Source organism: Poecilia reticulata, chromosome 21 (genome assembly GCF_904066995.2).
Source record: "Poecilia reticulata chromosome 21, P_reticulata-male-v2, whole genome shotgun sequence".
Taxonomy (NCBI): Eukaryota; Metazoa; Chordata; class Actinopteri; order Cyprinodontiformes; family Poeciliidae; genus Poecilia; species Poecilia reticulata.
This window is the reverse complement of record NC_088850.1, coordinates 22,970,467-22,997,633: the sequence shown is the minus strand read 5'-3', so window position 1 is coordinate 22,997,633 and position 27,167 is coordinate 22,970,467. Positions and strand designations below refer to the sequence as shown.

The 27,167-nt window shown below is 40.1% G+C and overlaps 3 protein-coding genes across 5 annotated transcripts in view; 2 read left to right on the top strand and 1 right to left on the bottom strand.

Moving 5' to 3' along the window:
- rev3l (REV3 like, DNA directed polymerase zeta catalytic subunit) overlaps nucleotides 1–1,902 on the top strand; it is a 62,210-nt gene extending 60,308 nt beyond the window's left edge. The window contains exon 32 of the mRNA XM_008398541.3: nucleotides 1,161–1,902. Within this exon, the coding sequence (XP_008396763.2) occupies nucleotides 1,161–1,301 (141 nt within the window). The 3' untranslated portion in view covers nucleotides 1,302–1,902. The remainder of the gene's footprint in view (nucleotides 1–1,160) is intronic.
- Nucleotides 1,820–13,883, bottom strand: slc60a2b (solute carrier family 60 member 2b). 2 transcript variants are annotated; one of them, XM_081602262.1, is made up of 4 exons: nucleotides 13,634–13,883; nucleotides 5,957–6,125; nucleotides 5,731–5,847; nucleotides 1,820–3,516 (listed from the first exon to the last, which is right to left on the bottom strand). In XM_081602262.1, the coding sequence occupies exons 2-4, from the start codon at nucleotides 6,120–6,122 to the stop codon at nucleotides 2,279–2,281; spliced, it is 1,521 nt and encodes a 506-aa protein (XP_081458388.1). In that variant the 5' UTR covers nucleotides 6,123–6,125; nucleotides 13,634–13,883; the 3' UTR covers nucleotides 1,820–2,278. The 2 variants fall into 2 exon arrangements, with proteins under 2 accessions (XP_081458388.1, XP_081458387.1); XM_081602261.1 differs by lacking the exon at nucleotides 13,634–13,883 and adding an exon at nucleotides 8,589–9,485.
- On the top strand, nucleotides 9,000–27,139 carry LOC145549677 (solute carrier family 60 member 1-like). Of its 2 annotated transcripts, XM_081602260.1 has the most exons (5): nucleotides 9,000–9,067; nucleotides 15,895–16,021; nucleotides 22,045–22,213; nucleotides 22,323–22,439; nucleotides 25,439–27,139. In XM_081602260.1, the coding sequence occupies exons 2-5, from the start codon at nucleotides 15,977–15,979 to the stop codon at nucleotides 26,680–26,682; spliced, it is 1,575 nt and encodes a 524-aa protein (XP_081458386.1). In that variant the 5' UTR covers nucleotides 9,000–9,067; nucleotides 15,895–15,976; the 3' UTR covers nucleotides 26,683–27,139. The 2 variants fall into 2 exon arrangements, with proteins under 2 accessions (XP_081458386.1, XP_081458385.1); XM_081602259.1 differs by lacking the exons at nucleotides 9,000–9,067; nucleotides 15,895–16,021 and adding an exon at nucleotides 19,109–19,918.
- The last annotated feature ends 28 nt before the right edge of the window (nucleotides 27,140–27,167 follow it).

Genomic DNA, 27,167 nt, shown 5'->3' with positions numbered 1-27,167 from the left:
TATGAAACGGGACAAATACTGATTAGGAAATATTTATTGTTTAGAAAATCGCAGATGGTGCAATTATTGGTACCCACAACAACTCTTAAAATCATTTTGGATTTATTCTTAAGTCGAAGAGAGATTAGGGTCAGGGGTTTCCTACTCAAATCCTCGAGAGCCACTGTCTAAAAGTGGCTCATGTAGTTCATGTACATAATTCATCAAATGCCTGAATTTTGTATTGAAAAGCTGCAGGACAGTGGCTCTCAGAGAATCCATGATTTTGTTTCTCTGCGGTGTAAATATGAACTTATAGAGGCCTTTTCCTTTTAGGCCAGCCAACAGGACCGTAGGGCTGGGCAAAATAGCTTAAAAGGTTTTCTTAGCATAAACAATTGAAGGCACCACCGTTAACAAGCTATTCTCTGAGGCAGGGATCTTCAAATCCAGACCTCACAATCTGGTTTCCTGCAACTTTTAGACATGTTTCTTGTCCAACACACCCACCTGAATGCAGTCAAATTCTGCTGATGACTCAGGTGTGTTGAAGTAGAAACACGTCTAAAAGTTGCAGAACACTGGAGTTTTTGTTTAGTTTTTCATCTAGATGTCAATCAGTGAAATGACCCTTATTGATGAATCTGACATTGTAGCATTTTTTTATGAATTGTGGAATCTACAAATCAAACCTCAATTCTTTTAAGCTCAGTAAATGTCTTGTATCTAAATGTTTGTAAAATTAGTTTTTAAAACCTTCAGAAAACATTGAAATGTAAGCCTGGAAAAGTGGGATTTAGGAGTGAAACATCAGTAGGAACCCTCTGTACTAAATGACAAAGGGAGTTATAGAGGGCCAGCAGAGGAACAGTTTTGGATTTTTCTTTCCTCACTGAATAAATGTTGTCAAAATAAAGGTGGGGTTTTATTTTGTTACATTCTTACTGTAATGAAAATTGAATTTTTAAAGTATGCACACATCTTTACCAGAGGAGCCAATAATTGTATGAACAATAGTTACCTCACAGCTTAGCCAAACATATTTTAGGCAGTTACCTACAATCTTTTAGATATAAACTGGTCAGTGTTCCATTTTATTAGAGAACTCTGTGTGGGAACATACTGATTGTTATATCACAGGTAATAAGTTGGTCTTGTTACTGATGAGCGTGTGTGTTTAGATCTGCAGGAACTGCAGCAGTTGTGCTGAGCGACAGGTTTCCTGTGTGTCCCTGGACTGTCCCGTCCTCTACAAGCTGTCCCGAGTCAACAGGCAGATCTCCAAGGCCCCATACCTCCGACAGCTGCTGGAGCAGTTCTGATTGGCTGCTGAACATTTTGGAAACCCCACTGATTTGGTGCTACCCGCTGACGCTTTATTGAACAGTGCTTTGATTATTTTTTTTTATTCATTCTTGTAACACTAACTTATTCCAGTTAGTCAGTCATGCTCGTTTACGGTAACCTCCATAAGCTGCTGAGTGAAGCTCGTGTCTGCTGGGATGATTGACTGCAGCAGTTTGACATCAACCACGGGCTAACTTCACTTCATCCTTACAGACTGTGGTACCTAAAGTTTTCCTGTGCAGATCTTTCTACTGTCTCACTGGATTAACCTGAAAACTGAAACTCCAGCCATGAATTCAAATCCTGCCATGTTTCCTCTATCAACTTCACAGTGCAAGAACTGGAAACACATTTATCAATCTGGGACTGTTGCAATACTGTATTATAATTTGTCATGAAAAGTTTATCATTTTTGTGCATATACGGTTTTATGTCCAGCTTTCCGTACAGCCGCACACAGGATCTGTTTGTAAAAATGTAAAAACTGAAGATATTGAAGGTGTTTCTGATTGTTTTTAATTGATATTGCTGTGGGTGGAGGTTTGAGATTGATATAATAAACTCAGTATTCATAAACCACCTTGTTCAATAATTCAAATGTAACCCTCAAAGTGGCTCACAGTGATAAACCTCAATACACTGCATCACAAAAACAAAACCCTTCATGTAAGTGCAACAAAATGTACTTTAAACATAAGTCTGGCAGCTGATTGGCTGGATGATCAGGGGTGTGTCCTCAGGAAGGCACTGAACTGTTAGCTGTTGGCGTCTCCTGTAGAGGGCACCAGCAGAGCAGGAAGTCTGTCTCTAAGCCCGTTTTAACAGCTCAAACTGTTAAAACAGTGGAGACACATGGAGGCCCAGCGTCTCCATGGAAATGCTGGGCCAGAAACGAGAACAAGCATCACTCATGTAATGCTCAGTGCAGGATCAGTAGATGGCGCTACAGCATTCAGTCTCTTTTCTGTCTGTCCAGTGAGAGCTGCAGCTTGCCTCTGGGAGAGTCTGCTACAGGGCTGTTTAATGAAGCAGAGGGGCTCGTTACAGCGCCACCACCTGGAGGAGATGACCCCTTGCTGGGGGAATTAACACTTGACGTGTCATCCATTTCGATGACCTCAAAGTCTGCATCGTTCCACTGATCTGCCTCATTCTGCTCTTCCTCGTCATCCTCGGCGGCTCCAGAGTCCAGCAGGGCCTGGCGGTCCTCACCGTTGTCAGTGTCCATCCGGCCCCCAACGCGGAGCTTCCTGCCCGTAGTGCCAGACGCCAAGGCTACCTTATACATGACGGGGAACAGGATGGAGGTGAAGACTGCAGTGATGAGGGACAGGTACATCAGCAGAGGCTGCTTGGGAAAAATCCCGATGAGGAATCCCACCAGAGCTGGGAGGACCATCTCCCCCGTGGCGGCCCCCACCACGAAGGCTGCCGCCGTGTGGCTCGTCACCGTGGTGTACTGTTCCAGCCAGGAGATCCCACTTGGGAAGGTGGTGGCCATGGAGGCCCCGTAGAGGCCGGTGCCTACCCACAGCACCGCACTGTGGTTGGTGAAAAAGCAGAGAAGAAGAGAGGAGATCATAGTGCCCAGCAGGCAGAGGACGATCATGGTGCCAGGGTACAAGCAGGCTGCAAAGAAGATGGCCACCCCCCGAGTGGCCGCAAAGGTCCCCCAGAACAGGGAGTTGAGGCCAGCTGCGTGAGCCTCAGGCATGTGGATGTAGTCCTTGGCAAATGTGAAGATGAAGGAGCCGTACGCCACCTCAGCGCCCACATAGGCAAAGAAGAAGAAGAAAAGCAGGATGACAAGAGCCAGGTGGTGTTTGGCCATCTTGGGCTTCTCTGCCGCTGCCTGCGCTTTGTCCCGGGACACGCCACCACGAGAGTACAGGACGAAGAAGAGTAAGGAGATGAAGAGGAGGCAGGAGCCGATTACGATGTAGGCCCACATGGACTTCAGGATGCTGCTCTTGGCGTGGATGTAGCGGATCATGGAGTTAGAGACAGTTGTCGAGGTGTCGTTTGGCGGGTTGGTGGGTTTGGCCAGAGTGCTGCCGTTTCCATCATGGCCAAACAACAGCTTGGCTATGATGGGGGACGCGAAGGCCCCTGCTGCAAAGCTGAAGTGGAGGGCTTGCAGGTGAGGGCCCGACTGCTCCCCCCATGTGTTCAGGATGAGCACATTCCCACCTGAAACACAGGAGACATAAAAACATCACTGAAAATACTGAAAACAACAACAGAGATACACAATGTAATGAAATGTTAAGACTTATAAAGCACTTTTCAGAACTCTCAAAGACACTTTACAATGAAATCAATCAATCACCCATTCAAGCACACATTCACACGTTGAAGATGGCAAACTACTGGATAGTAGCCACAACTGCCCTGGGCCAGGCTTCCATATTGCACCATCGGCCCTTCTGACCAACACCAGCAGGCAAGGTGGGTGAAGTGTCTTGCCCAAGGGCACAGCGGCAGATGGAACCCACCAGTTGTAGTCAGAACTCCTACTGCCATTAGCCCAATATATTGGCACCAACATCGGTATGAGCCAATAGTCTTTTTTTATGTTGTATCAGTCTGATGAATAAAACTGGTTATCATTTGAGGGAGGAGGTTGGTCATGGTATTTGTTTGGTCATGTGATAGTGATGCAGAAAAGAATTGTGGGGATTTAACTGAAGCAGTGGTGAAGTCACTGGCATGGCTGTCTCAGTGCTAAAAGGGTAATGAATTATAATGTATACAATATTGGGAAATATAATTTTTTGGCCATAACAGCAATATTTATATCCGATATTGACCCAAATCTTTATATCAGTGCATCCCTAAATAACAGGCACAGAGTATCCCATGATGAGTTCTACTGGTGACTGCTTAGCTTCCTGCAAGAGGCTCTAGATAGGATGGTACCATCTAATGCATGTTGTCCAAAGTCGGTCCTTGAGGACCGACAACCTGCATGTTTTAGTTCTCTCCCTGGTTTAGCGCACCTGGATAAAATGATGGCTCATTAGAAGGCGTAAAAAGAACATTGACATGCTGAAAAGGTCGTTACTACCACCAGGGAGAGAACTAAAACGTGCAGGATGCCGGCCCTCGAGGACCGACTTTGGGCACCCCTGATCTAATGCATCTGTCTCAAACCAAGTGAAATCGTCAGTGGGAGTCACTTCATCCCAAGAAGTTGTGGAGCAGGAACAGGTATCGGAATCATCCTCAAGTCCTTCAGACTGTCACACCAACAAATAAAACCACTTTGACTGAATTATACTGCCTGGGGTCATAATGAAGGATGAAGGATCCGAGATCTAACATTCATTTCAGGCTGGCATGATGGCAGAAGGATGAAGAACTATTTCTAATAATAGGACCAATAAGATGCAGCATGTTAAACATTTTCTGAGCTCCAGGAAGCATTTACTTAGTTTCATTGCTCAGATTACTGTGCATAAAGAAGGCAAAGGCTCCACTGCAGTCCAGAGGAAGTAGGAGCTGCAAACACTGAAGAATAACAAACCAGAAAATATTCAACATGACGAGCCTGTTTTACCAGAGCCTGCAGCTTGGAGGGCAGCCATGTTATTTACCATGTTTTATGTTGCAAAGTGAATGATCTGCAACCTCAGAGTGTATAGCTGCCAGCAACTACAAAGCATCATATAGATGTAAACATATAGAAGCAATGTACATCATTCAGCAGGTTAAAAACAGGAAGTTTGGTTCGTTTGGGGTCAGGAATGCTGGCTGAGCCAGCAAACAAACTTATTTATCACATGGTAAAAACAGGAGTTAAGTCTGAGTCGGAGTTAACTGAACAAAAGAAGTTTCCATGTTCTGTTTAGAAATAAACTCCTTTAAGACAGAAAATCTGTCGCTGTCAAGAAAGTAAGAAAAGTAGGACCCAATCAGTCCAATGTACACCATGGAATGAAAATGACATGCATGTTATTTTCCAACAGTTCAAAGCCGCACACTGAATGGGGGGATCCAAAAAGAAACCATACCAGAACATGCTTTAGAATAATGTTTTAAATCATTTACAGCGCAATTTCAATAGGCCTTCGCAGAGCTTAGCTGCTCGGGCCTAAATAGTCCTTATCCTCACTTTTTAGTTTTCTTGGAAAAAGTTATTAAAAACAAGTTTTTGTCTAAATTAAGGTGAATTCATGGTTCCTTTTTCCACATAATGTAACCGGTAGTGTTTATGATAAAAATAAAAAAAAAGTATGTGATCGGTATCGGTGATCGGCCCTCATGGGTGATCGGTATCGGCAGGAAAAAACCTGATCCGCACATCTCTAGTCCTTATCCTCACTTTTATTGTTAACGCAATAGAACCACAAATATTGTGATCAAACTTAAAGCCCACCGATACATCTTGCCTAGTAGCCTTACCTGTGTCTAAGATTCCCATAGAGATCCCAACCACAGACATAATTCCAGTGAGGAACAGGACCTGCTTACAGAATGGGATGGCAAACATCCCAAACGCTGTGAGCAGCATGGAGACGCCTGCAAGCACAGAGTCGGCTGTTAGCTCCAGCCATGCATGCAGCTGGGAGTGTTGACGAGGCTCTACATAGGCAGCCACCAAGACAAAAACATCAGGGTCAGGGGTCACCTAGCAGGACTTGAGGGTTCATCAATTCAAACAGAATGCCTCCAATGAGAGAGCCGCCAATGTAGCCGGCAGCGCGGCCCACAAAGATGTAGGAGATGTTGCTGATGTTCTTGTGCACATTGGCAGCCAGGTCCTCAAACGTGGGGCCGACAACAGAGATTCCCATTCCCTGGAGAGAGAGAAAAAAAGTCTATGCATGATTGAACATCATTAGGATTGGCATGATACCAACATGGAATCCAAACCAACGTTGTTGAGCTTATTTCCTCAAGAACATTTTAAAATGTTATTAGTCAAATTTTGCTTTTTCTTCCTGGCAACAAAAACAGAAGAATTTGTGAAGGAGAGTTGATATTACTATAAGAATTTACAAGTTATAATTCATGAGAAAATTATTAAGCATCATCAGTGTGAGCTGAACTTTGAACTGGTTCTTGTAGAGGAGCTTTCCTAGAGCTAACCACGGTGCTGCAAGGGGAACAAAGAGCTGATTATGTTTCATTTCTGCAAGCTGAAGTGAAGACGTTGAAAACAGCAGCAGGCCGACATCTAGGAGTGTATGCTGGTGGTTTTATGTAATCTGAGGTGCTGGGAGCTGTGGTAGAGCAAGTTTTGCAACTATGGAAATCCTGTGTGTGCAGGACACTGCAGCACTCGGCCTGCAGTGTCCCACAGCTGGCTGATAACCCGACACTTATTTGTTACAGCTCACAAAATATCATCCAACAGCCATGTGGGGTTTTTATTAGCAAGTGAACGCAGTTCAGACTGAAATAAGAAGCCAATATAAATATGTTTTGCAACAACTGAGGATGATCAAGAGCAAAGCACCCGACGGGTTTGTTACTTAGCAATAGTTTCTGCAATAAATCAGCTTCATGGCTCTCAGACTGCAGACAGGAACTGGAATCTGAGCACCTCCACAAAAGGAGCTGCAGAAACCAAACTGACCAACAAGAGGCAGGATTATATCTAACAAGATCTGAGGCTGAAATTATTGCCAAAGATGTGATGAGGAAATGTTGTGAATATTCATGTCAACTGATGTCTAAAGAAATCAAAATGTTTGTTTTATGGAGTGTTGCGTGTAGTGCAGTGGTGCCAAAAGTCGGTCCTGAAGGGACATGAGCATGTTTTAGTTCTTCAACAGTAACAACCTTTTCAGCATGTCATTGTTCTCCTTAGGTCTTCTAACGAGCCATCATTTGATCCAGGTGTGTTAAACCAGGGAGGGAACTAAAACATGCAGGATGCCGACCCTCCAGGACCCACTTTAGACACCATTTCTGTCGTGCTTCAAGAGAAAATGTAAATTTAATCCATTTTGATATAAGGTTGGATTAAAACAAATGGTGGGAAATGTGAATACTTAGAGGACACTCTGCTCAGGACAAAGCTAACTATTATTAGGAATGTAAAGTAACAATGTAACACTTCGATTTTTATTTTTATGGTTTCACACATGCTAGAAAGATGGTCCCTAACAGACCTCAGAGTGTGTGGGGAAGAAACGATACAAATAATCTTTCTCACCATTTTTTTTTAATAGTGAGAAACAATGCAGCAATGTTGGATTTAGAGCTGAGATTGAGATGTCCCTTTATTTTAGGGGTTAAAAACTGAACACATAATTATTTAAAGTAACTTTAAAACGAGCCAAAGACCATAAAACTTCTAATTAAAATATGTACATATATTTCAGGATGTGGTGCGTCCCTGGTAATAATTGCAACAATATTATCAGTTTAGTTTGATGTAAATATTTGAGAGAATATTATAATTTTCCTTTTCAGCAATTTTATTTTATTGCCGTCTAAAGCTCCTTCTTCTCAAATGTGTCCTTTGGAGAGGGAATTATGACTTTAGTGGATACATGTACATGACCTAAATTGGCAGAACAACCAATTTTGTCACTTGATAATTATTCTGGATTTGGTTCCCTGAAAAATGGGTGACTGCTCTGCAAATGTCACATGGTTACAATGAGAAAATGTAAATATAACTAGAATAAAATAATGGCATAAATCACTCCAAACTCACAATTTCTTTTTTAAAAAATGCAGTTTTCAGCTAGCTGTATGGACTCAGAGTCACTTATACCATGAAAACATGTGTGAAATATTTTCAAACTTATCCATAACAGACAATCACAAATCCTTAACCTCCTAGAAAATTGTACTTTAAAAGGAAAAAACTGTCTGGCAGTCATCCATTGTGGCTCTGTTCTTTCCATGATGTGTAAATTGGCTCAGTCATCTTAACTATGTGGTTAAATGATCAATTTCTTCTATGGCTCTTGAGAAAAATGAGGATACACAGTTTCCCAGCTGGAACAATTCACCCCAATTTCCCCCACATTGCTTCCTGCCATCGAATCGGAGGGCTGTTTGTTCCATTTTGCGACAGTTTGATAACAAATTATGCCAGTGGACTGAGGTGGAAGCTGTTAGAGAAAATTAACAAAACAAAGCAATTCAACATATTAAAACAATTTCCACAGAAAAATATATTTCAGCTTGCATAATTCTAGCAGAGGCCTCCAGAAAGCACCCTATGAATTAAACCCCACAACAACTAGGCTATTAACTAGCCTCCTTTAGTTGGTCCATATATATAACGTGCTGATATTTACCAAGCCCAAGAAGGACCCACACAGCGCGAGCGTAACCATCCAACGGCCGCACGCCCCGCTTCTTCCGCCGACCACTTTCACCCGGTTGTCTCCTCCCGGCTTTATAGTCCTCTTCGCCAACTTCAGTGGGCTCTTCAGCCCCTGACCGGCCTCCTTCCTCTTGTCAAACAGCGTGTTCTCCTCCTGCTCGTCGTTGTCGTCCTCCTCTTCCATGCTAGCGAAACGAACGTGCTTCTTTTTGGCAACGCTCTCGCGCACGGCGGACGAAGCCATACCTGGATATTTGTCAGTATCGCAACCGGTGCGTCCAAAATTCAGCTGTGTGAACGACCTCCTTTAGCTACCGCAGCCTAGTATTTGGGTTGGATGTTACTACACTAAAGTTAGCAGGTTCATATCAACAAACGGTGCAGAATGAAGAGCGACAGCTGACCGCCGCTGAAGAAGCATCGGAGTACCTCCAAATGTCAACAGCCAGGGTACGTCTTCTTCTTCTTGTTGGGTTTTTATTGGCGGTTGGCAACAAACTTTCAGTAGCATTACCGCCACTTACTGGTATGGAGTGTGGTTCGTGATGATCTATATACTATTACTTCATACCTAATCCCTACAATAATTTCTGACTAAACATACACATCTACTTATATAACCTTCCTTGCAGATAGCTTTATATACCACTCATTATTCTTTACACATTCACAACCATCTTACTCTACTCAGATTCTATTAAATAACTTAAGAAACCGAATAATTATTTGAATACGTCTACTCCCCAAATCCCTTCTCAAAAAAATCTGATAAATTAAACCTCTCTTTAATACCTTCACACTCAACATGCATCTTCTCTCTTCTTCATATTTATAACACTCTAAAATAACATGCTCTATTGTTTCAAACTTCTCACAATAATCACACTTTCCAATTTTATGCTTCTGTATTTTAGAAAGTGAATAATTAAGCCCTATATACCTGAACCTTTTCCATCCATAACTCCTTATCTCTTTCTTTTCCCAACATGATTTTTAAATTTCCCCGAGTTGGATGATCACATTTATTACCCATCAAATTTAACCAATAATTAATTAGTTCTCCTTAGATCTAATGGTATTTTTCCCGTTTCTATTTCTAATGCTGCTGCAGGTGTTGTTTTGAATGTTCCAGTACACAATCTTAATGCTTGATGTTGAATATTGTCTAATTTATTGAGATGAGTTTTAGCTGCTGAACTGTAAACTAAACCAAAATCAAAGTCAGATCTTATCATCCCTGTATAAATCTGTTTTAACGATTGTCTGTCTGCCCCATTCACTACCAGCCAAACACCTTAATATATTCAACTTTCTCTTACATTTATCAACAATCTTTTGAATGTGAATATTCCATTTTAATTTTTCATCAAACCACAAACCTAAAAATGTTATACTCTTTATCTGCTCCATTCTTGATTATATAATTTTAATTACCTTGTTTGTTTTTTTTCTGAGAAAATATAATTACTTTTGTTTTATCCACTGAGAATTTAAATCCCCATTGCAGTGCCCACAACTCTATATCAATAATGACCTTTTGTAATTTTTTACTATAAACTCTACATTTTTTCCTCTTTTCCATATTGCTCCATCATCTGCAAAGAGTGAACAGCCCATATCCTTTCCAATATTTTTGAATATGTCATTTATCATAACAGAAAACAATAATGGACTTATAATACTCCCCTGTGGCATTCCATGTTCCACTACATATTTACCTGAAACTACTTCTCCAATTCTTACCTGTAATTTCCTGTTTGCTAAAAAGTCTTTAATCCATTCATATATTTTTCCTTTAATCCCCAATTTGTGTAATTTAATTAATAAACCCTCTACCCACATCATATGCTTTTTCAATATAGAAAAATACAGCCACTACACTTTCTTTGTTTACTTTCTTTGTTCTCTTCTAACTTCATGCTCTAGACATAACGTTGAATCATTAGTGCTCCTCCCTTTATCAAAACCACTTTGATAATTAGAAATATATCCCTTTTTATTTAAATAATACACTAATCTATTATTAATCATTTTTCCATTATTTTACATAAGTTCGAAGTTAATGCTTTTGGCCTATGGCCTATAACTTTCTGGTTGAATGATCTTATGCTGGTTTAGCCATCGGTACAATAATAGATTCCTTCCATAACTCTGGTAATTATCCCTCCTCCCAGATTTTATTAAATAATTGTAATATTATAGCTTTTGACTTATTGTATCACTTAGTTTTATCATTCTATACCAAATTTTATCTTTACCTAGCGCTGTATTTTTGGTCTTTTTAAGCACACAATTCCACTTTGGTAAATTCAACATTCAAAAAATTATTTATTTCTTCAACACTCTGTATTAAATTTTTATACTTAACAGTATATTCTCTTCCTTTTCTTCCCTCTTCGCTAATATTATTTGTGCTATGTATCTTACTAAATAATTTTGCCAATACCTCAGCTTTATCCTCATCTCTAATTATATCAACATTCTCTACTTTTAATACTGGATAATCAAACTCTTTTTTTAATACCATTCTTTTTTTTATTACTTTCCATATCTTCTCAATTTTTGTATCTCTCCCTACTGTACTACAAAAATTTCTCCAATAGTTTCTCTTAGCTTTCTTTATAATCCTCCTTACTACTGCTTGCTTCCTTTTATAATCAATTAAGTTCGTATAAATTGGGTTATGTTTTAATACCTTCAAGGCTTTATTTCTTAATTTAATTTCTTCCTTACACTCACTTGTCCACCATGGCACCGTTTTCTCATCATTAATACTGCCTGACTTTTTAATAGAATTTTCTGCTGCTTCCGTTTTTATTTTTGAGATACTTGCATTTACTTCATTTATATGCATATTAAAATCTACCTTTTCTAAAGACATTTGACTCAAATATCTAAACTTGCTCCAATCTGCTTTATTAAAGTTCAATCTCTCCCCACTCTTTTTATACTCATTGCCAATTATTCCTACCCTTATATAGGATAATGATCACTTCCTACTTTAGTTTCTTTATCAACCGACCACTCACAAATACCAGCTATATCATTTGATCAATAGTTGATTCCATCCCCGTTCTTATATTGATTCTTGTACCCTTTCTCTCATTAACACAAACTAAAGTTTTCATTTCCATCACTTCTTCTATAACCTGTCCATTTTTATCATTACTATTACCCCACAGTGTACTTTTTGCATTGAAATCCCCACACCAAATTACTCTGCCCTCCAAATAATTTAATAATTCCACCATTATTTCAACCGATAACGATTTACATGGATTATAAAAATTTATTATTTTAAATTTACCTCCCTGCTCCCATACCTCAATTACTACGAATTCTAGTTCTTTCCCTTTTCCTAAAACTTGATATTGTATCCCTCGTTTTATAAATATTCCACATCCACATCCACCTCCCCCTTCTCGATTTCTTACACCAACAATAACCTCTAATCACAAAATCTAATGTTAGTTTTAACCAAGTTTCCTGCACACATATTATACCTGGTTGGACTTCAAACTCATCAATATAACCTTTAAATTCCTGTCCATTAGCTACAAAACCCCTAGCGTTCCATTGCAATATTAACATAAATTACTTTCGCTTGCAAGTCCTGACTTCTTATCCACCTCTAACTTTTTATTTATTTCTTCCCATGTGCCTTCCTTAAACCCCAAGAATTTTTCAGCTCCTCTCACTATTTTAATCTTCTTGGTTTTGTGCTTAGCTTGATCAGTACAGTTGATAACATAAGCTATGAATAAAACTAGATTTTCCACTGAGTAAGTGACCTTATCTTCTGGTATTATTTTAGATTGCTGTATTGTTTGACTAACCATTTGCTCAACTTCTCTTTTTTCCTGCTCCTTCACATTTTTTACAGCTTCTGCATAGCTTATATTTTTAGATGTTTTAATCTGCACAACTTCTTTAGCCCTCTTCTTTACCTCACATCCTCCGTATGTAACCCTATTATTTCCCCCACAGTTACAACATTTCTCAAGTACATCTTCCTTACATTCTTCAAATTTATGATCTTCCCCACATTTTGGACATCTCTGCTTTCCTTTACAAACTGCCGCAATATGTCCGTACCTTTGGCATTTAAAACACCGAAGTGGTGGAGGTACATAAGGTCTGACTTGGAAACTTATATATCCTATTTTTATATTAATTGGCAACTTTTTTCCTTCAAACTCCATTAGGATTGACAGACTCCTCACTAACTCATCATCCACAGTTCTTAACAGCCTTTTCACATTAGTCACTTTTGCTCCAACTCTTAAGTTTTTCCAGATCCTCATCTAGAAGCTACAAACACTGAAAAGAAGAAGAGCTGCCATGGATACAGTTGCAGCCAAGCATGATTTAATGTTACACAATACAGTTTTAACAAGTTGCTCAAAGTCTAATCTGGTATTGTGCATTTAAGGTGTAACGTTTAACTTCGACCAAACGCCCCCCAAAGGAATCCCAGCGCCCCCCTTTTGTAAAAATTTCCGCCAGCGCCCCCTGCCGTCCTCTAAACGCAGGGGGCGCGCGCCCCCTTTTGGGAGAAAATATTTTTATTTTATTTTCTCCCAACATTTTTTTATCCAGCACAGCTCTTTTACATATATTATCCACATTGAAGGCCTTATTCTTTTGCTCTATATCCTTAAATTCTATCAAAAGACTTCCGTCTCTCAAAATCTTTACCATTTCAACGTCTCCTATTTTCTTTTTAATTTCTCTTGACACCCCAATTGGCCTAATTTTCTCCTGACCTTCCTCACTCTTAAGTTTCAGAATTACTTTAAATTCCTCACTCACAACTTTTCTCCTAACTACCCTCTCTTCCTCTGAACTGCTTCCTTCTAGATCCCGTTTACTACCTTGACTATCTCTGATTCCCTCCTTAATCTATTTTAATTCTTCCTCGTCCTCTTCCTGTCCCTCTTCCCACTGGCGTCCACCCTTAATATTCCCCTTCTTCTTCATTACTTATCTCCATTTCCATCCGAACCATTCACATACCAGTTTATGCCAAAAACCGCCTTTTCCACACTCCAAGTTTTGTTCCACAATCCTAGATCTTTCGTTCAAAAGCAACTAACTCCTCAATGCTTCGTCCGAAAACTCCCGCAGGTGCATCCAATCAGCCGCACTTTGACGCTCCAAAGTATGGCTACTGGAGGTGTGCAGAGATCGTCTATTGACCATGAGTTGGAACATCGTTGTTTATTGCGACTTGAAAGCGATGAATTCATTCAATTTTAGTCACTGTGCAGCACAGACATAGTGAGCTACACGTATCGAAGTGGCCTGTAAGTTATTCATGACTATCAGACTTTTTATTCCTTTATGTGTATATTTTAATATTTAAACGTTCCAATGGACTTGCACCACCACCTGTTCGTAATTCCATCAGCTCACAGTCGTAACAGATCTACCAGGTTCTTCAAGTGGTGATGGTCAAATTTCTCTTTGTTTTCTTACATGGCCTTTGTCTCTACTAAGCTGTAATTGATTGCAGAGCTTACAGTTGTTGTTTTGTTTACAAAAAATTGTGAAGTCTTGGTTGGTTCAGAAACAAAAGCGCACTCATTATGTGCAATTTTTCATATAATGAGGCTCTAAAACAACATCTATTTATGTTATGTTGTTTTTAACTTTTATATTCTGAACTCGGAGCAGAGTACTACATCTGTATTTGTTGTGCATCTGAGTTTCAGCTGACGCGTCAAAATCATCAAAATGATTCAGAGCTATGGGAAGTACCTGAGCCTTATACTTACTGTTAAATAAATTGACAACATCTAGTATTTGGAGAAAGCTTGTTTCCTTTTAATAACCCGAAATGTATCGAAAATAATGTTTTAGCTGTTAAATTAAGCCCTTTAGTTCTTACACATTATGTATATGTTGGGGGAAAAAAGATATTCACCAGGTTTTAAACTTATTCAATTCGAAATGATCAATAACATAATACGTTGGCTAATAATAATAATTAAATAATAATCATAATAATAATAATGGATATAACAAGGTTGGAGTCCATCATTCTACAGAGAATGACATAGTTGATAGTTATCCTATGAGTGTTTGTCTGAGCATTCACCCCAATGATCCATCCATCCATCCATTCACTGTATCTTTAATTTATGTTGCTGTTTTGTGTTAAGGGAGAGGTTGAGTGACATTACATAAAAATATAAGAATGCCTTTACTGCATATTTTAAACATATAGTACATAAATATCTGATCAGGCATGTGAGTTGTGTGTTTTAAACGGGAATGCATGTGGTAAAATGTGAACCATTTAGGAAAAGCTCACAGAAACGTGGTTTTCATGTGAATCTTCTTTTCATTCATGTACAAAAAGAAAAAAAAATATCTGATGTAATTAATCTTAAGTATCATGTTTTCATTCACTGTCAGCAGAATGTCATAATTCACAGAAATAAAGACTTGAAAAATCATTAATCTACATGAAATTAAGTTATGTAATCTGTTTCACTAGTTGGAAAGAGTTAATTAAATAAACACATTTTCAATAATATTCTAATTTACAGAATATGACTGTTTATGATGAAATAGAATGAAGCTCGGAGCCCAGTGTTTTCATGCCATACAAAGTGAGACAGACAGAAATAAAGCAAGAAGTCAAGAAAATAATGAAAATCTCTTTTACTCTGTAAAACACTGATATGTGACTGTGCTTACCACTACAGTTTAACAGTAAAACCCAAGCACAGCACTGTTGGTGTAGATGACTCATGTTTGGATACATTTTGAATTTGTAGTCACAGAACATTAAAAAAATGAGTTTAAGACAAAAATATACAAAACTCAGACAAAGACAGTGAAGAACAGCCAATCATATGTGCAGATATTTTGCATAAGGCCAGTGGTCGGATTCAGGATTAGTAAACAGCAAAATGCCTAAAGCATTGTGGCTGATGAGAGTCCAGCATGACAGGTAGACTTCTAAGAGACAGAAAGCACTTCTAAATAATTTACCTCTTTACAGCAATATGTCTTTTTTAATGGCACATCTTGTGTTTTAAAGCTTTTATGTAAAATCAGCTAAGCAAAATGTGAAAATAAGGTATAAGCAGCATAATAAAAGTTCTAAACTTTGGTGACAAAAAGTTGCAGCATTTAAGGCAGGCAAAAGCTCCATTCAGAAAAGTGTATAGTAAAAAGTCAGTTTTAGTCAAAATATCTCTCTAGTAAACACCCATAAACTTCTCCCACTTCTTGTATTAAATAAAGGTTTCTCTGGCTTTGTGTAGAAAGTGCTTCACAGCTCCGAGCTGTGGAGAGAGTTCAGACTCAGCTGTCTTCACTCACTTCCTGCTCCGCTGCGGGGCAGCCATGTTGCTCCAGGAAACTCGTCATGGGACCTGGCACTACCAGCAGGTAGGCCTCACAGAGTGGCATGACAGCAGACAAACAGGACAAACGCACTCTCAGATAAACTCACGTCATCACTCTTTGCTCTTCAGCGAACAAGGTAAAGGCTGCAGGTGAATGCTGACTGATTATGGCATTAAATTCCAACAAAAACAAGATACAAATAAATACAAGTCATATTTTTTTCCTATATATTACTGGACCTTATGCAAAGTTACTGATTAACTGGGCCTGGATCTCCTGATGGTCATATAGTTAATGTTTAAGTTCCAGGTCCATTCAAAAGTGAAGGCATTTAAAATGATAAGATACTAGAGGTGAATAAGTAATAGCATTTTTACCAACTCATCATCCAGTTCGACTTTATGGGGTGTAAAATGATTTGATCCTCCATCCAAGCAGGTGATCTGTGGGATGTTTTATCAGCAGCTTTCTGACCTGGACTTTGTGTTTTGTTTTGTATTACATGTAAATTATTGGGATTTTGTGGCAGCAGACCAGCACAAAGCAGTGCGTAATTGCAAGATTTAGAGAAAATGATACAAGGCTTTTAAAATACTATCACATATTAATATATGAATTCTCATTTAGTCTAATCTGGAATTTGCCAAATGAGATACAGCAAACGTTTTGGAAAGTGCAGTGCACCTCACCCTGAATGCACCGCCCCCACAGTGGAACATGGTGGTGGCTGCATAATGCTGTGGGGAGGCTTTTGTGTTGGTCTGACACATGAAATCCCAAGTAAATATGTTGAAGGCCATGTTTGCTGTATGATGCGGAGAAGTTGAAATAGTACTACAACTTTAGTGAGGTGCTTTTGGGTTTTGAACCTTTGCCTAAATCACAGCAAAAAAAAACAAACTAATGACTCCCGTTTGTGCAGCTCCTGCAAACTTTAAGACACAGAAACATGGATTACATCCATGGAATTCCATGGAATTCCATGGAATTGAAAATAACCCATGGCATGGTTAACTTGTACATCTGGGAAGCCCCAATTCCAATGAAGTTGGGAAGCTTTGTAAAACGTAACAGAATACAATGATTTGAAAATATTTTGCAACCAATATTCACTTGAATTCACAACAAAGATATTTAATGTTCAACAGATTAACTATAGTGTTTTTGCAAATATTTACTTATTTGGAATTTGATTCCTGCAAAAATGTTCCAAAAAGTTTGGACAAGGGGCAGCAAAAGATTAGGAAAATTATGCATGCTCAAAAAATCTTCATTTGGAACATTTCACAGGTGAACAAGTTAGTTTGAAACAAGTGAGAGCTGTGATTGGGAATAAAGGGAGGATCCATAAAAAGACTCAGTCATTCATAAGTATTTCTTGAACAACTATGTGAGCAAATAGTCCAGCAGTTTAGGAACAACATTCCTCAACCTACAATTGCAACAAATTTAGGGATTTCAACATCTACTATCCATAATATCATCAAAAGATTCAGAGAATCTGGAGAAATCTCTGCAAGAAAGCAGCAAGGCCGAAAACCAACATTGAATATCTGTTACCTTTGACCCCTCCTGTTCCACTGCACTAAAAACTGACATAATTTGGTAATTGATATTACCACATGGGCTCAGGAACACTTCAGAACACCATGGTCTGTGTACACAGCTCGTCGCTACATTACAGGTAAAACTCTACCATGCCAAGAAGCTAAAGCAACGTCATGCTTATTTATTTTACATTATATTTAGAATTCCTAATTGCACTTTCTGAACCATTTGAAAGAAGGCTCTTTGCTATTTATTTTTAAATGTTTGACCAAAGTAGTCAACCTGTTTTTTTGTGAGTTTCAGTTTATTTATTATTTATTTTCCTTTGGCTTTTCTACTCCTAATTACACTGATTGAACAAATGAAAGTTGTTTATTTACATGTTGACCAAACTTGTGAAGCAACCGGTGTATGTAAGTGTGCTGTGCTGGTGAAGAGTTGTCATATAAATTTGTAATTCAGTACATTTATGTTTTTTGTATCTGATCTGTGTCGGCTGACACTAAACCGCAGATGTCTGCTTTGGCGTAGGAAGCGGGGGCTGCGCGGGGGACATGTCCCCCCAATATTAGAGACAGTCACATTCGTCCCCCGCAATAATTTCACCGCAGTTGCGAAGAATTTTAAAATCTTCCACTCGCATGCTTTTATTTTGAAGGCGCACAACAGCGCATTAGCAGAGCGCTTCCTCCCCCTCCCCCCTCTGAACGGCTCAGAGTAAAGGCAGCAGCAGACCCAGTCAGAGAAACTCCGTTTGAATGAGGTGAACGACCAGTCAGGAATGTTGCCATGAATATCGCTCGGTTATAACATCTTGTTGTCAGTTTACTTTCATAAATAGAACTAAATCTTTTTGGTTAAGCCGTTTTAATTCTGAAATAGTCACATGTCCAATATTATACTGCTAACTTTGTCTAAAAGTTAGCTACTCTAGCCATAATGATTTATTTAATCAGAATGAGACTGAAACAGCAGCCAAATTAGCCTTTTTTATTATTTAAAGTGACCAACACCTGATCATACTCGACCACTTACCATGTATTTATATTAATTATATTATATTATATTATATTATATAAATATTTAAGAACAGCAGTGCTAGAATGATGTTGACGAAAGGTGAAGAAGCTCTGGTGAAGTCTTCATTTAGTTTATTGAAATATGTATTAACCAGTTTTAATTTTTAAATAAACTAAACTATTTTATTATGAGAGGAGCAGGTCAGGGAAGACATAGGAGAGCCAGGTGGAGTTTCAGAGTGTGAAGATATAAAAATTATATTAATTACAATAAAACCAGAAAGGAGAACAGGTGAAGACTGATGTCAGGTTGATTTCTTTCAACGTTTCAATATTTTTTTCATTATTTCCACACTATAAGGGTAATGGTTAGGAGACAATAAGAAAAGTGCTTGAGGAGAGGTTTAAAAATAAATTAGTGAAAATTTTTGCTACACAGTAAATAGAGTTGAGATGTATAATAATGTATATCTGAAAATTAAGTTGTTTAAATTCTCATTCTGTATGATAAAAACATACTTTTATTTAGCTCACAATTTGACACTGTACATTACTGTAGTGTCTGTTGTAAATCCATGAATCCATGCAGGAACATCAGGCTGCAGAGAGTCAGAGGGAGGCAGAGACAGAAACACATATCTGTAGATATTTTAGTTAAATGTTTGCGGCTGAAAATGACAGGAGAATAAAAACATTTAGGCTTTTTGCTTCAGTGTTTTTTATGGCTCATGTTTGGTAAGTTACTGAATGCAGGGATTATTGGATTGTAAATAGTAACGTGTTAGAATACTTGTTACTGAAACAGGGGGTCAGATTAGAGTAACGCATTAGTGACGTGATGATGGCACAATAGTTTATGACATTTCTGGTCAAGCTATTTATTGATCTGTTAGGTTTCCGATATGCGTCCCCCCAATGACAGACTCGTTCCTACGCCCTTGCAGTTGTCGCTCTTCATTCTGCACCGTTTGTTGATATGAACCTGCTAACTTTAGTGTAGTAACATTCAACCCAAATACTAGGCTGCGGTAGCTAAAGGAGGTCGTTTACACAGCTGAATTTTGGACGCACCGGTTGCGATACTGACAAATATCCAGGTATGGCTTCGTCCGCCGTGCGCGAGAGCGTTGCCAAAAAGAAGCCCGTTCGTTTCGGTAGCATGGAAGAGGAGGACGACAACGACGAGCAGGAGGAGAACACGCTGTTTGACAAGAGGAAGGAGGCCGGTCAGGGGCTGAAGAGCCCACTGAAGTTGGCGAAGAGGACTATAAAGCCGGGAGGAGACAACCGGGTGAAAGTGGTCGGTGGAAGAAGCGGGGCGTGCGGCCGTTGGATGGTTACGCTCGCGCTGTGTGGGTCCTTCTTGGGCTTGGTAAATATCAGCACGTTATATATATGGACCAACTAAAGAAGGCTAGTTAATAGCCTAGTTGTTGTGGGGTTTAATTCATAGGGTGCTTTCTGGAGGCCTCTGCTAGAATTATGCAAGCTGAAATATATTTTTCTGTGGAAATTGTTTTAATATGTTGAATTGCTTTGTTTTGTTAATTTTCTCTAACAGCTTCCACCTCAGTCCACTGGCATAATTTGTTATCAAACTGTCGCAAAATGGAACAAACAGCCCTCCGATTCGATGGCAGGAAGCAATGTGGGGGAAATTGGGGTGAATTGTTCCAGCTGGGAAACTGTGTATCCTCATTTTTCTCAAGAGCCATAGAAGAAATTGATCATTTAACCACATAGTTTAGATGACTGAGCCAATTTACACATCATGGAAAGAACAGAGCCACAATGGATGACTGCCAGACACAGTTTTTTCCTTTCAAAGTAAAATTTTCTAGGTAGTCAAGGATTTTTGATTATTGTCTGTTATGGACAAGTTTGAAAATATTTCACACATGTTTTTATGGTATAAGTGACTCTGAGTCCACACAGCTAGCTGAAAACTGCATTTAAAAAAAAAAGAAATGGTGAGTATGGAGTGATTTGTGTCACTATTTTATTCTAGTTATATTTACATTTTCTCATTGTAACCATGTGACATTTGCAGAGCAGCCACCCATTTTTCAGGGAACCAAATCCAGAATAATTATCACGTGACAAAATTGGTTGTTCTGCCAATTTAGGTCATGTACATGTATCCACTAAAGTCATAATTCCCTCTCCAAAGGACACATTTGAGAAGAATGAGCTTTAGACGGCAATAAAATAAAATTGCTGAAAAGGAAAATTATAATATTCTCTCAAATATTTACATCAAACTAAACTGATAAAATTGTTGCAATTATTACCAGGGACGCACCACATTCTGAAATATAAGTACATATTTTAATTAGAAGTTTTATGGTCTTTGGCTCGTTTTAAAGTTACTTTAAATAAAAACTCCACCCCCACTTTTCTCTAATTATGTGTTCAGTTTTTAACCCCCAAAATAAAGGGACATCTCAATCTCAACTCTAAATCCAACATTGCTGCATTGTTTCTCACTATTAAAAAAATGGAGAGAAAGATTATTTGTATCATTTCTTCCCCACACACTCTGAGGTCTGTTAGGGACCATCTTTCTAGCGTGTGTGAAACCATAAAAACAAACATTTTGATTTCTTTAGACATCAGTTGACATGAATATTCACAACATTTCCTCATCACATCTTTAGCAATAATTTCAGCCTCGGATCTTGTTAGATATAATCCTGCCTCTTGTTGGTCAGTTTGGTTTCTGCAGCTCCTTTTGTGGAGGTGCTCAGATTCCAGTTCCTGTCTGCAGTCTGAGAGCCATGAAGCTGATTTATTGCAGAAACTATTGCTAAGTAACAAACCCGTCGGGTGCTTTGCTCTTGATCATCCTCAGTTGTTGCAAAACATATTTATATTGGCTTCTTATTTCAGTCTGAACTGCGTTCACTTGCTAATAAAAACCCCACATGGCTGTTGGATGATATTTTGTGAGCTGTAACAAATAAGTGTCGGGTTATCAGCCAGCTGTGGGACACTGCAGGCCGAGTGCTGCAGTGTCCTGCACACACAGGATTTCCATAGTTGCAAAACTTGCTCTACCACAGCTCCCAGCACCTCAGATTACATAAAACCACCAGCATACACTCCTAGATGTCGGCCTGCTGCTGTTTTCAACGTCTTCACTTCAGCTTGCAGAAATGAAACATAATCAGCTCTTTGTTCCCCTTGCAGCACCGTGGTTAGCTCTAGGAAAGCTCCTCTACAAGAACCAGTTCAAAGTTCAGCTCACACTGATAATGCTTAATAATTTTCTTGTATAATTATGGATTATAACTTGTAAATTCTTATAGTAATATCAACTCTCCTTCACAACTCTTCTTCTGTTTTTGTTGCCAGGAAGAAAAAGCAAAATTTGACTAATAACATTTTAAAATGTTCTTGAGGAAATAAGCTCAACAACGTTGGTTTGGATTCCATGTTGGTATCATGCCAATCCTAATGATGTTCAATCATGCATAGACTTTTTTTCTCTCTCTCCAGGGAATGGGAATCTCTGTTGTCGGCCCCACGTTTGAGGACCTGGCTGCCAATGTGCACAAGAACATCAGCGACATCTCCTACATCTTTGTGGGCCGCGCTGCCGGCTACATTGGCGGCTCTCTCATTGGAGGCATTCTGTTTGAATTGATGAACCCTCACGTCCTGCTAGGTGACCCCTGACCCTGATGTTTTTGTCTTGGTGGCTGCCTATGTAGAGCCTCGTCAACACTCCCAGCTGCATGCATGGCTGGAGCTAACAGCCGACTCTGTGCTTGCAGGCGTCTCCATGCTGCTCACAGCGTTTGGGATGTTTGCCATCCCATTCTGTAAGCAGGTCCTGTTCCTCACTGGAATTATGACTATGGTTGGGATCTCTATGGGAATCTTAGACACAGGTAAGGCTACTAGGCAAGATGCATTGGTGGGCTTTAAGTTTTATCACAATATTTGTGGTTCTATTGCGTTAACAATAAAAGTGAGGATAAGGACTAGAGATGTGCGGATCAGGTTTTTTCCTGCCGATACCGATCACCCATGAGGGCCGATCACCGATACCGATCACATACTTTTTTTTAATTTTTTTATCATAAACACTACCGGTTACATTATGTGGAAAAAGGAACCATGAATTCACCTTAATTTAGACAAAAACTTGTTTTTAATAACTTTTTCCAAGAAAACTAAAAAGTGAGGATAAGGACTATTTAGGCCCGAGCAGCTAAGCTCTGCGAAGGCCTATTGAAATTGCGCTGTAAATGATTTAAAACATTATTCTAAAGCATGTTCTGGTATGGTTTCTTTTTGGATCCCCCCATTCAGTGTGCGGCTTTGAACTGTTGGAAAATAACATGCATGTCATTTTCATTCCATGGTGTACATTGGACTGATTGGGTCCTACTTTTCTTACTTTCTTGACAGCGACAGATTTTCTGTCTTAAAGGAGTTTATTTCTAAACAGAACATGGAAACTTCTTTTGTTCAGTTTAACTCCAGTCTTTAATGGACTCCTAAATTGCACTCTGCATAATTTACGGTGTACTTTGCTTTTTTTGTACAACTTAAAAAATCTAAATTACCTTCACACAACTGCACTGATTGGGCCCTTCTTGTCAACACTGTCATTCACTGTTTTTCCTTCCCTTTAGGACACTCAATTGTCTTGTCAGTCATGTTCTACCTGTTAGCTGAGTAAGAGGCTACAGTCGCAGAAACGTTAGCAGTTAGCATGTCTGACTGCTGCTGTGCTGTTTGCATCAACTTTGCATGGCTGTTCCAGCCACAAGTGGTCCAGCGCAGAGCAACTCTTACCATTGGGTATTCATCTTTTCTCTATTAAATGTCGATGATCTTCTCGTATGTCTATTAATGAAAATTATTTCACAAAATATAATGTTATTGCTTAGCTCTAAGTTCCAGTTAATGACAAAACTTACAGAAGTTATTATCCTGCTTCAGAAATCTAGGTTTTTTATTTGATCCTCAGAAAATGACTATCTCTAACTTCCTCTGTAAGAGGTCAGAAATGTTTCCAATCCTTTTTAATTTTGGCCCAAAAAAACTTATCTACAGCTGCAAATGTTTTCTGACCATTTGAAAAATGACATTTCATTTTTGATGCATATCTACAGTAGGAAATTTATTTTCTACTCAATTTTAGGTTCTAAATTTGAGAAAAATGTCAAACTGTGCACATTAACATACAGTGTAATTTCTGTATTTAACGGCTGAACACATTGTGACTGCAGAACATGGAAACTTCTTTTGTTCAGTTAACTCCGACTCAGACTTAACTCCTGTTTTTACCATGTGACAAATAAGTTTGTTTGCTGGCTCAGCCAGCATTCCTGACCCCAAACGAACCAAACTTCCTGTTTTTAACCTGCTGAATGATGTACATTGCTTCTATATGTTTACATCTATATGATGCTTTGTAGTTGCTGGCAGCTATACACTCTGAGGTTGCAGATGATCATTCACTTTGCAACATAAAACATGGTAAATAACATGGCTGCCCTCCAAGCTGCAGGCTCTGGTAAAACAGACTCGTCATGTTGAATATTTTCTGGTTTGTTATTCTTCAGTGTTTGCAGCTCCTACTTCCTCTGGACTGCAGTGGAGCCTTTGCCTTCTTTATGCACAGTAATCTGAGCAATGAAACTAAGTAAATGCTTCCTGGAGCTCAGAAAATGTTTAACATGCTGCATCTTATTGGTCCTGTTATTAGAAATAGTTCTTCATCCTTCTGCCATCATGCCAGCCTGAAATGAATGTTAGATCTCGGATCCTTCATTATGACCCCAGGCAGTATAATTCAGTCAAAGTGGTTTTATTTGTTGGTGTGACAGTCTGAAGGACTTGAGGATGATTCCGATACCTGTTCCTGCTCCACAACTTCTTGGGATGAAGTGACTCCTACTGACGATTTCATTTGGTTTGAGACCGATGCATTAGATCAGGGGTGCCCAAAGTCGGTCCTCGAGGGCCGGCATCCTGCACGTTTTAGTTCTCTCCCTGGTGGTAGTAACGACCTTTTCAGCATGTCAATGTTCTTTTTACGCCTTCTAATGAGCCATCATTTTATCCAGGTGCGCTAAACCAGGGAGAGAACTAAAACATGCAGGTTGTCGGTCCTCAAGGACCGACTTTGGACAACATGCATTAGATGGTACCATCCTATCTAGAGCCTCTTGCAGGAAGCTAAGCAGTCACCAGTAGAACTCATCATGGGATACTCTGTACCTGTTATTTAGGGATGCACTGATATAAAGATTTGGGTCAATATCGGATATAAATATTGCTGTTATGGCCAAAAATGTATATTTCCCAATATTGTATACATTATAATTCATTACCCTTTTAGCACTGAGACAGCCATGCCAGTGACTTCACCACTGCTTCAGTTAAATCCCCAGAATTCTTTTCTGCATCACTATCACATGACCAAACAAATACCATGACCAACCTCCTCCCTCAAATGATGACCAGTTTTATTCATCAGACTGATACAACATAAAAAAAGACTATTGGCTCATACCGATGTTGGTGCCAATATATTGGGCTAATGGCAGTAGGAGTTCTGACTACAACTGGTGGGTTCAATCTGCCGCTGTGCCCTTGGGCAAGACACTTCACCCACCTTGCCTGCTGGTGTTGGTCAGAAGGGCCGATGGTGCAATATGGAAGCCTGGCCCAGGGCAGTTGTGGCTACTATCCAGTAGTTTGCCATCTTCAACGCGTGAATGTGTGCTTGAATGGGTGATTGATTGATTTCATTGTAAAGTGTCTTTGAGAGTTCTGAAAAGTGCTTTATAAGTCTTAACATTTCATTACATTGTGTATCTCTGTTGTTGTTTTCAGTATTTTCAGTGATGTTTTTATGTCTCCTGTGTTTCAGGTGGGAATGTGCTCATCCTGAACACATGGGGGGAGCAGTCGGGCCCTCACCTGCAAGCCCTCCACTTCAGCTTTGCAGCAGGGGCCTTCGCGTCCCCCATCATAGCCAAGCTGTTGTTTGGCCATGATGGAAACGGCAGCACTCTGGCCAAACCCACCAACCCGCCAAACGACACCTCGACAACTGTCTCTAACTCCGTGATCCACTACATCCACGCCAAGAGCAGCACCCTGAAGTCCTTGTGGGCCTATATCGTAATCGGCTCCTTCCTCCTCTTCATCTCCTTACTCTTCTTCGTCCTGTACTCTCGTGGTGGCGTGTCCAGTGACAAACCGCAGGCAGCGGCAGAGAAGCCCAAGATGGCCAAACACCACCTGGCTCTTGTCATCCTGCTTTTCTTCTTCTTCTTTGCCTATGTGGGCGCTGAGGTGGCGTACGGCTCCTTCATCTTCACATTTGCCACGGACTACATCCACATGCCTGAGGCTCACGCAGCTGGCCTCAACTCCCTGTTCTGGGGGACCTTTGCGGCCACTCGGGGGGTGGCCATCTTCTTTGCAGCCTGCTTGTACCCTGGCACCATGATCGTCCTCTGCCTGCTGGGCACTATGATCTCCTCTCTTCTTCTCTGCTTTTTCACCAACCACAGTGCGGTGCTGTGGGTAGGCACCGGCCTCTACGGGGCCTCCATGGCCACCACCTTCCCAAGTGGGATCTCCTGGCTGGAACAGTACACCACGGTGACGAGCCACACGGCGGCAGCCTTCGTGGTGGGGGCCGCCACGGGGGAGATGGTCCTCCCAGCTCTGGTGGGATTCCTCATCGGGATTTTTCCCAAGCAGCCTCTGCTGATGTACCTGTCCCTCATCACTGCAGTCTTCACCTCCATCCTGTTCCCCGTCATGTATAAGGTAGCCTTGGCGTCTGGCACTACGGGCAGGAAGCTCCGCGTTGGGGGCCAGATGGACACCGACAACGGAAAGGTCCGCCAGGTCCTGCTGGACTCTGGAGCCACCAAGGATGACAAGGAAAAGCAAGAGCAGAATGAGGCAGATCAGTGGAACGATGCAGAGTCTGAGGTCATCGAAATGGATGACACGTCAAGTGTTAATTCCCCCAGCAAGGGGTCATCTCCTCCAGGTGGTGGCGCTGTAACGAGCCCCTCTGCTTCATTAAACAGCCCTGTAGCAGACTCTCCCAGAGGCAAGCTGCAGCTCTCACTGGACAGACAGAAAAGAGACTGAATGCTGTAGCGCCATCTACTGATCCTGCACTGAGCATTACATGAGTGATGCTTGTTCTCATTTCTGGCCCAGCATTTCCATGGAGACGCTGGGCCTCCATGTGTCTCCACTGTTTTAACAGTTTGAGCTGTTAAAACGGGCTTAGAGAGACTTCCTGCTCTGCTGGTGCCCTCTACAGGAGACGCCAACAGCTAACAGTTCAGTGCCTTCCTGAGGACACACCCCTGATCATCCAGCCAATCAGCTGCCAGACTTATGTTTAAAGTACATTTTGTTGCACTTATATGAAGGGTTTTGTTTTTGTGATGCAGTGTATTGAGGTTTATCACTGTGAGCCACTTTGAGGGTTACATTTGAATTATTGAACAAGGTGGTTTATGAATACTGAGTTTATTATATCAATCTCAAACCTCCACCCACAGCAATATCAATTAAAAACAATCAGAAACACCTTCAATATCTTCAGTTTTTACATTTTTACAAAC

What these genes read in the sequence shown, in the direction of transcription:
- slc60a2b (XM_081602261.1), bottom strand. Translation starts at nt 8,861, where the DNA reads ATGGCTTCGTCCGCCGTGCGCGAGAGCGTTGCCAAAAAGAAGCACGTT. An exon ending in GTGGGTCCTTCTTGGGCTTG is followed by an intron (nt 6,126 to 8,588) that starts GTAAATATCAGC and finishes CTCTCTCTCCAG; the next exon opens with GGAATGGGAATCTCTGTTGT. An exon ending in TATGGGAATCTTAGACACAG is followed by an intron (nt 3,517 to 5,730) that starts GTAAGGCTACTA and finishes CCTGTGTTTCAG; the next exon opens with GTGGGAATGTGCTCATCCTG.
- LOC145549677 (XM_081602259.1), top strand. Translation starts at nt 19,646, where the DNA reads ATGGCTTCGTCCGCCGTGCGCGAGAGCGTTGCCAAAAAGAAGCCCGTT. An exon ending in GAACCCTCACGTCCTGCTAG is followed by an intron (nt 22,214 to 22,322) that starts GTGACCCCTGAC and finishes CTGTGCTTGCAG; the next exon opens with GCGTCTCCATGCTGCTCACA. An exon ending in TATGGGAATCTTAGACACAG is followed by an intron (nt 22,440 to 25,438) that starts GTAAGGCTACTA and finishes CCTGTGTTTCAG; the next exon opens with GTGGGAATGTGCTCATCCTG.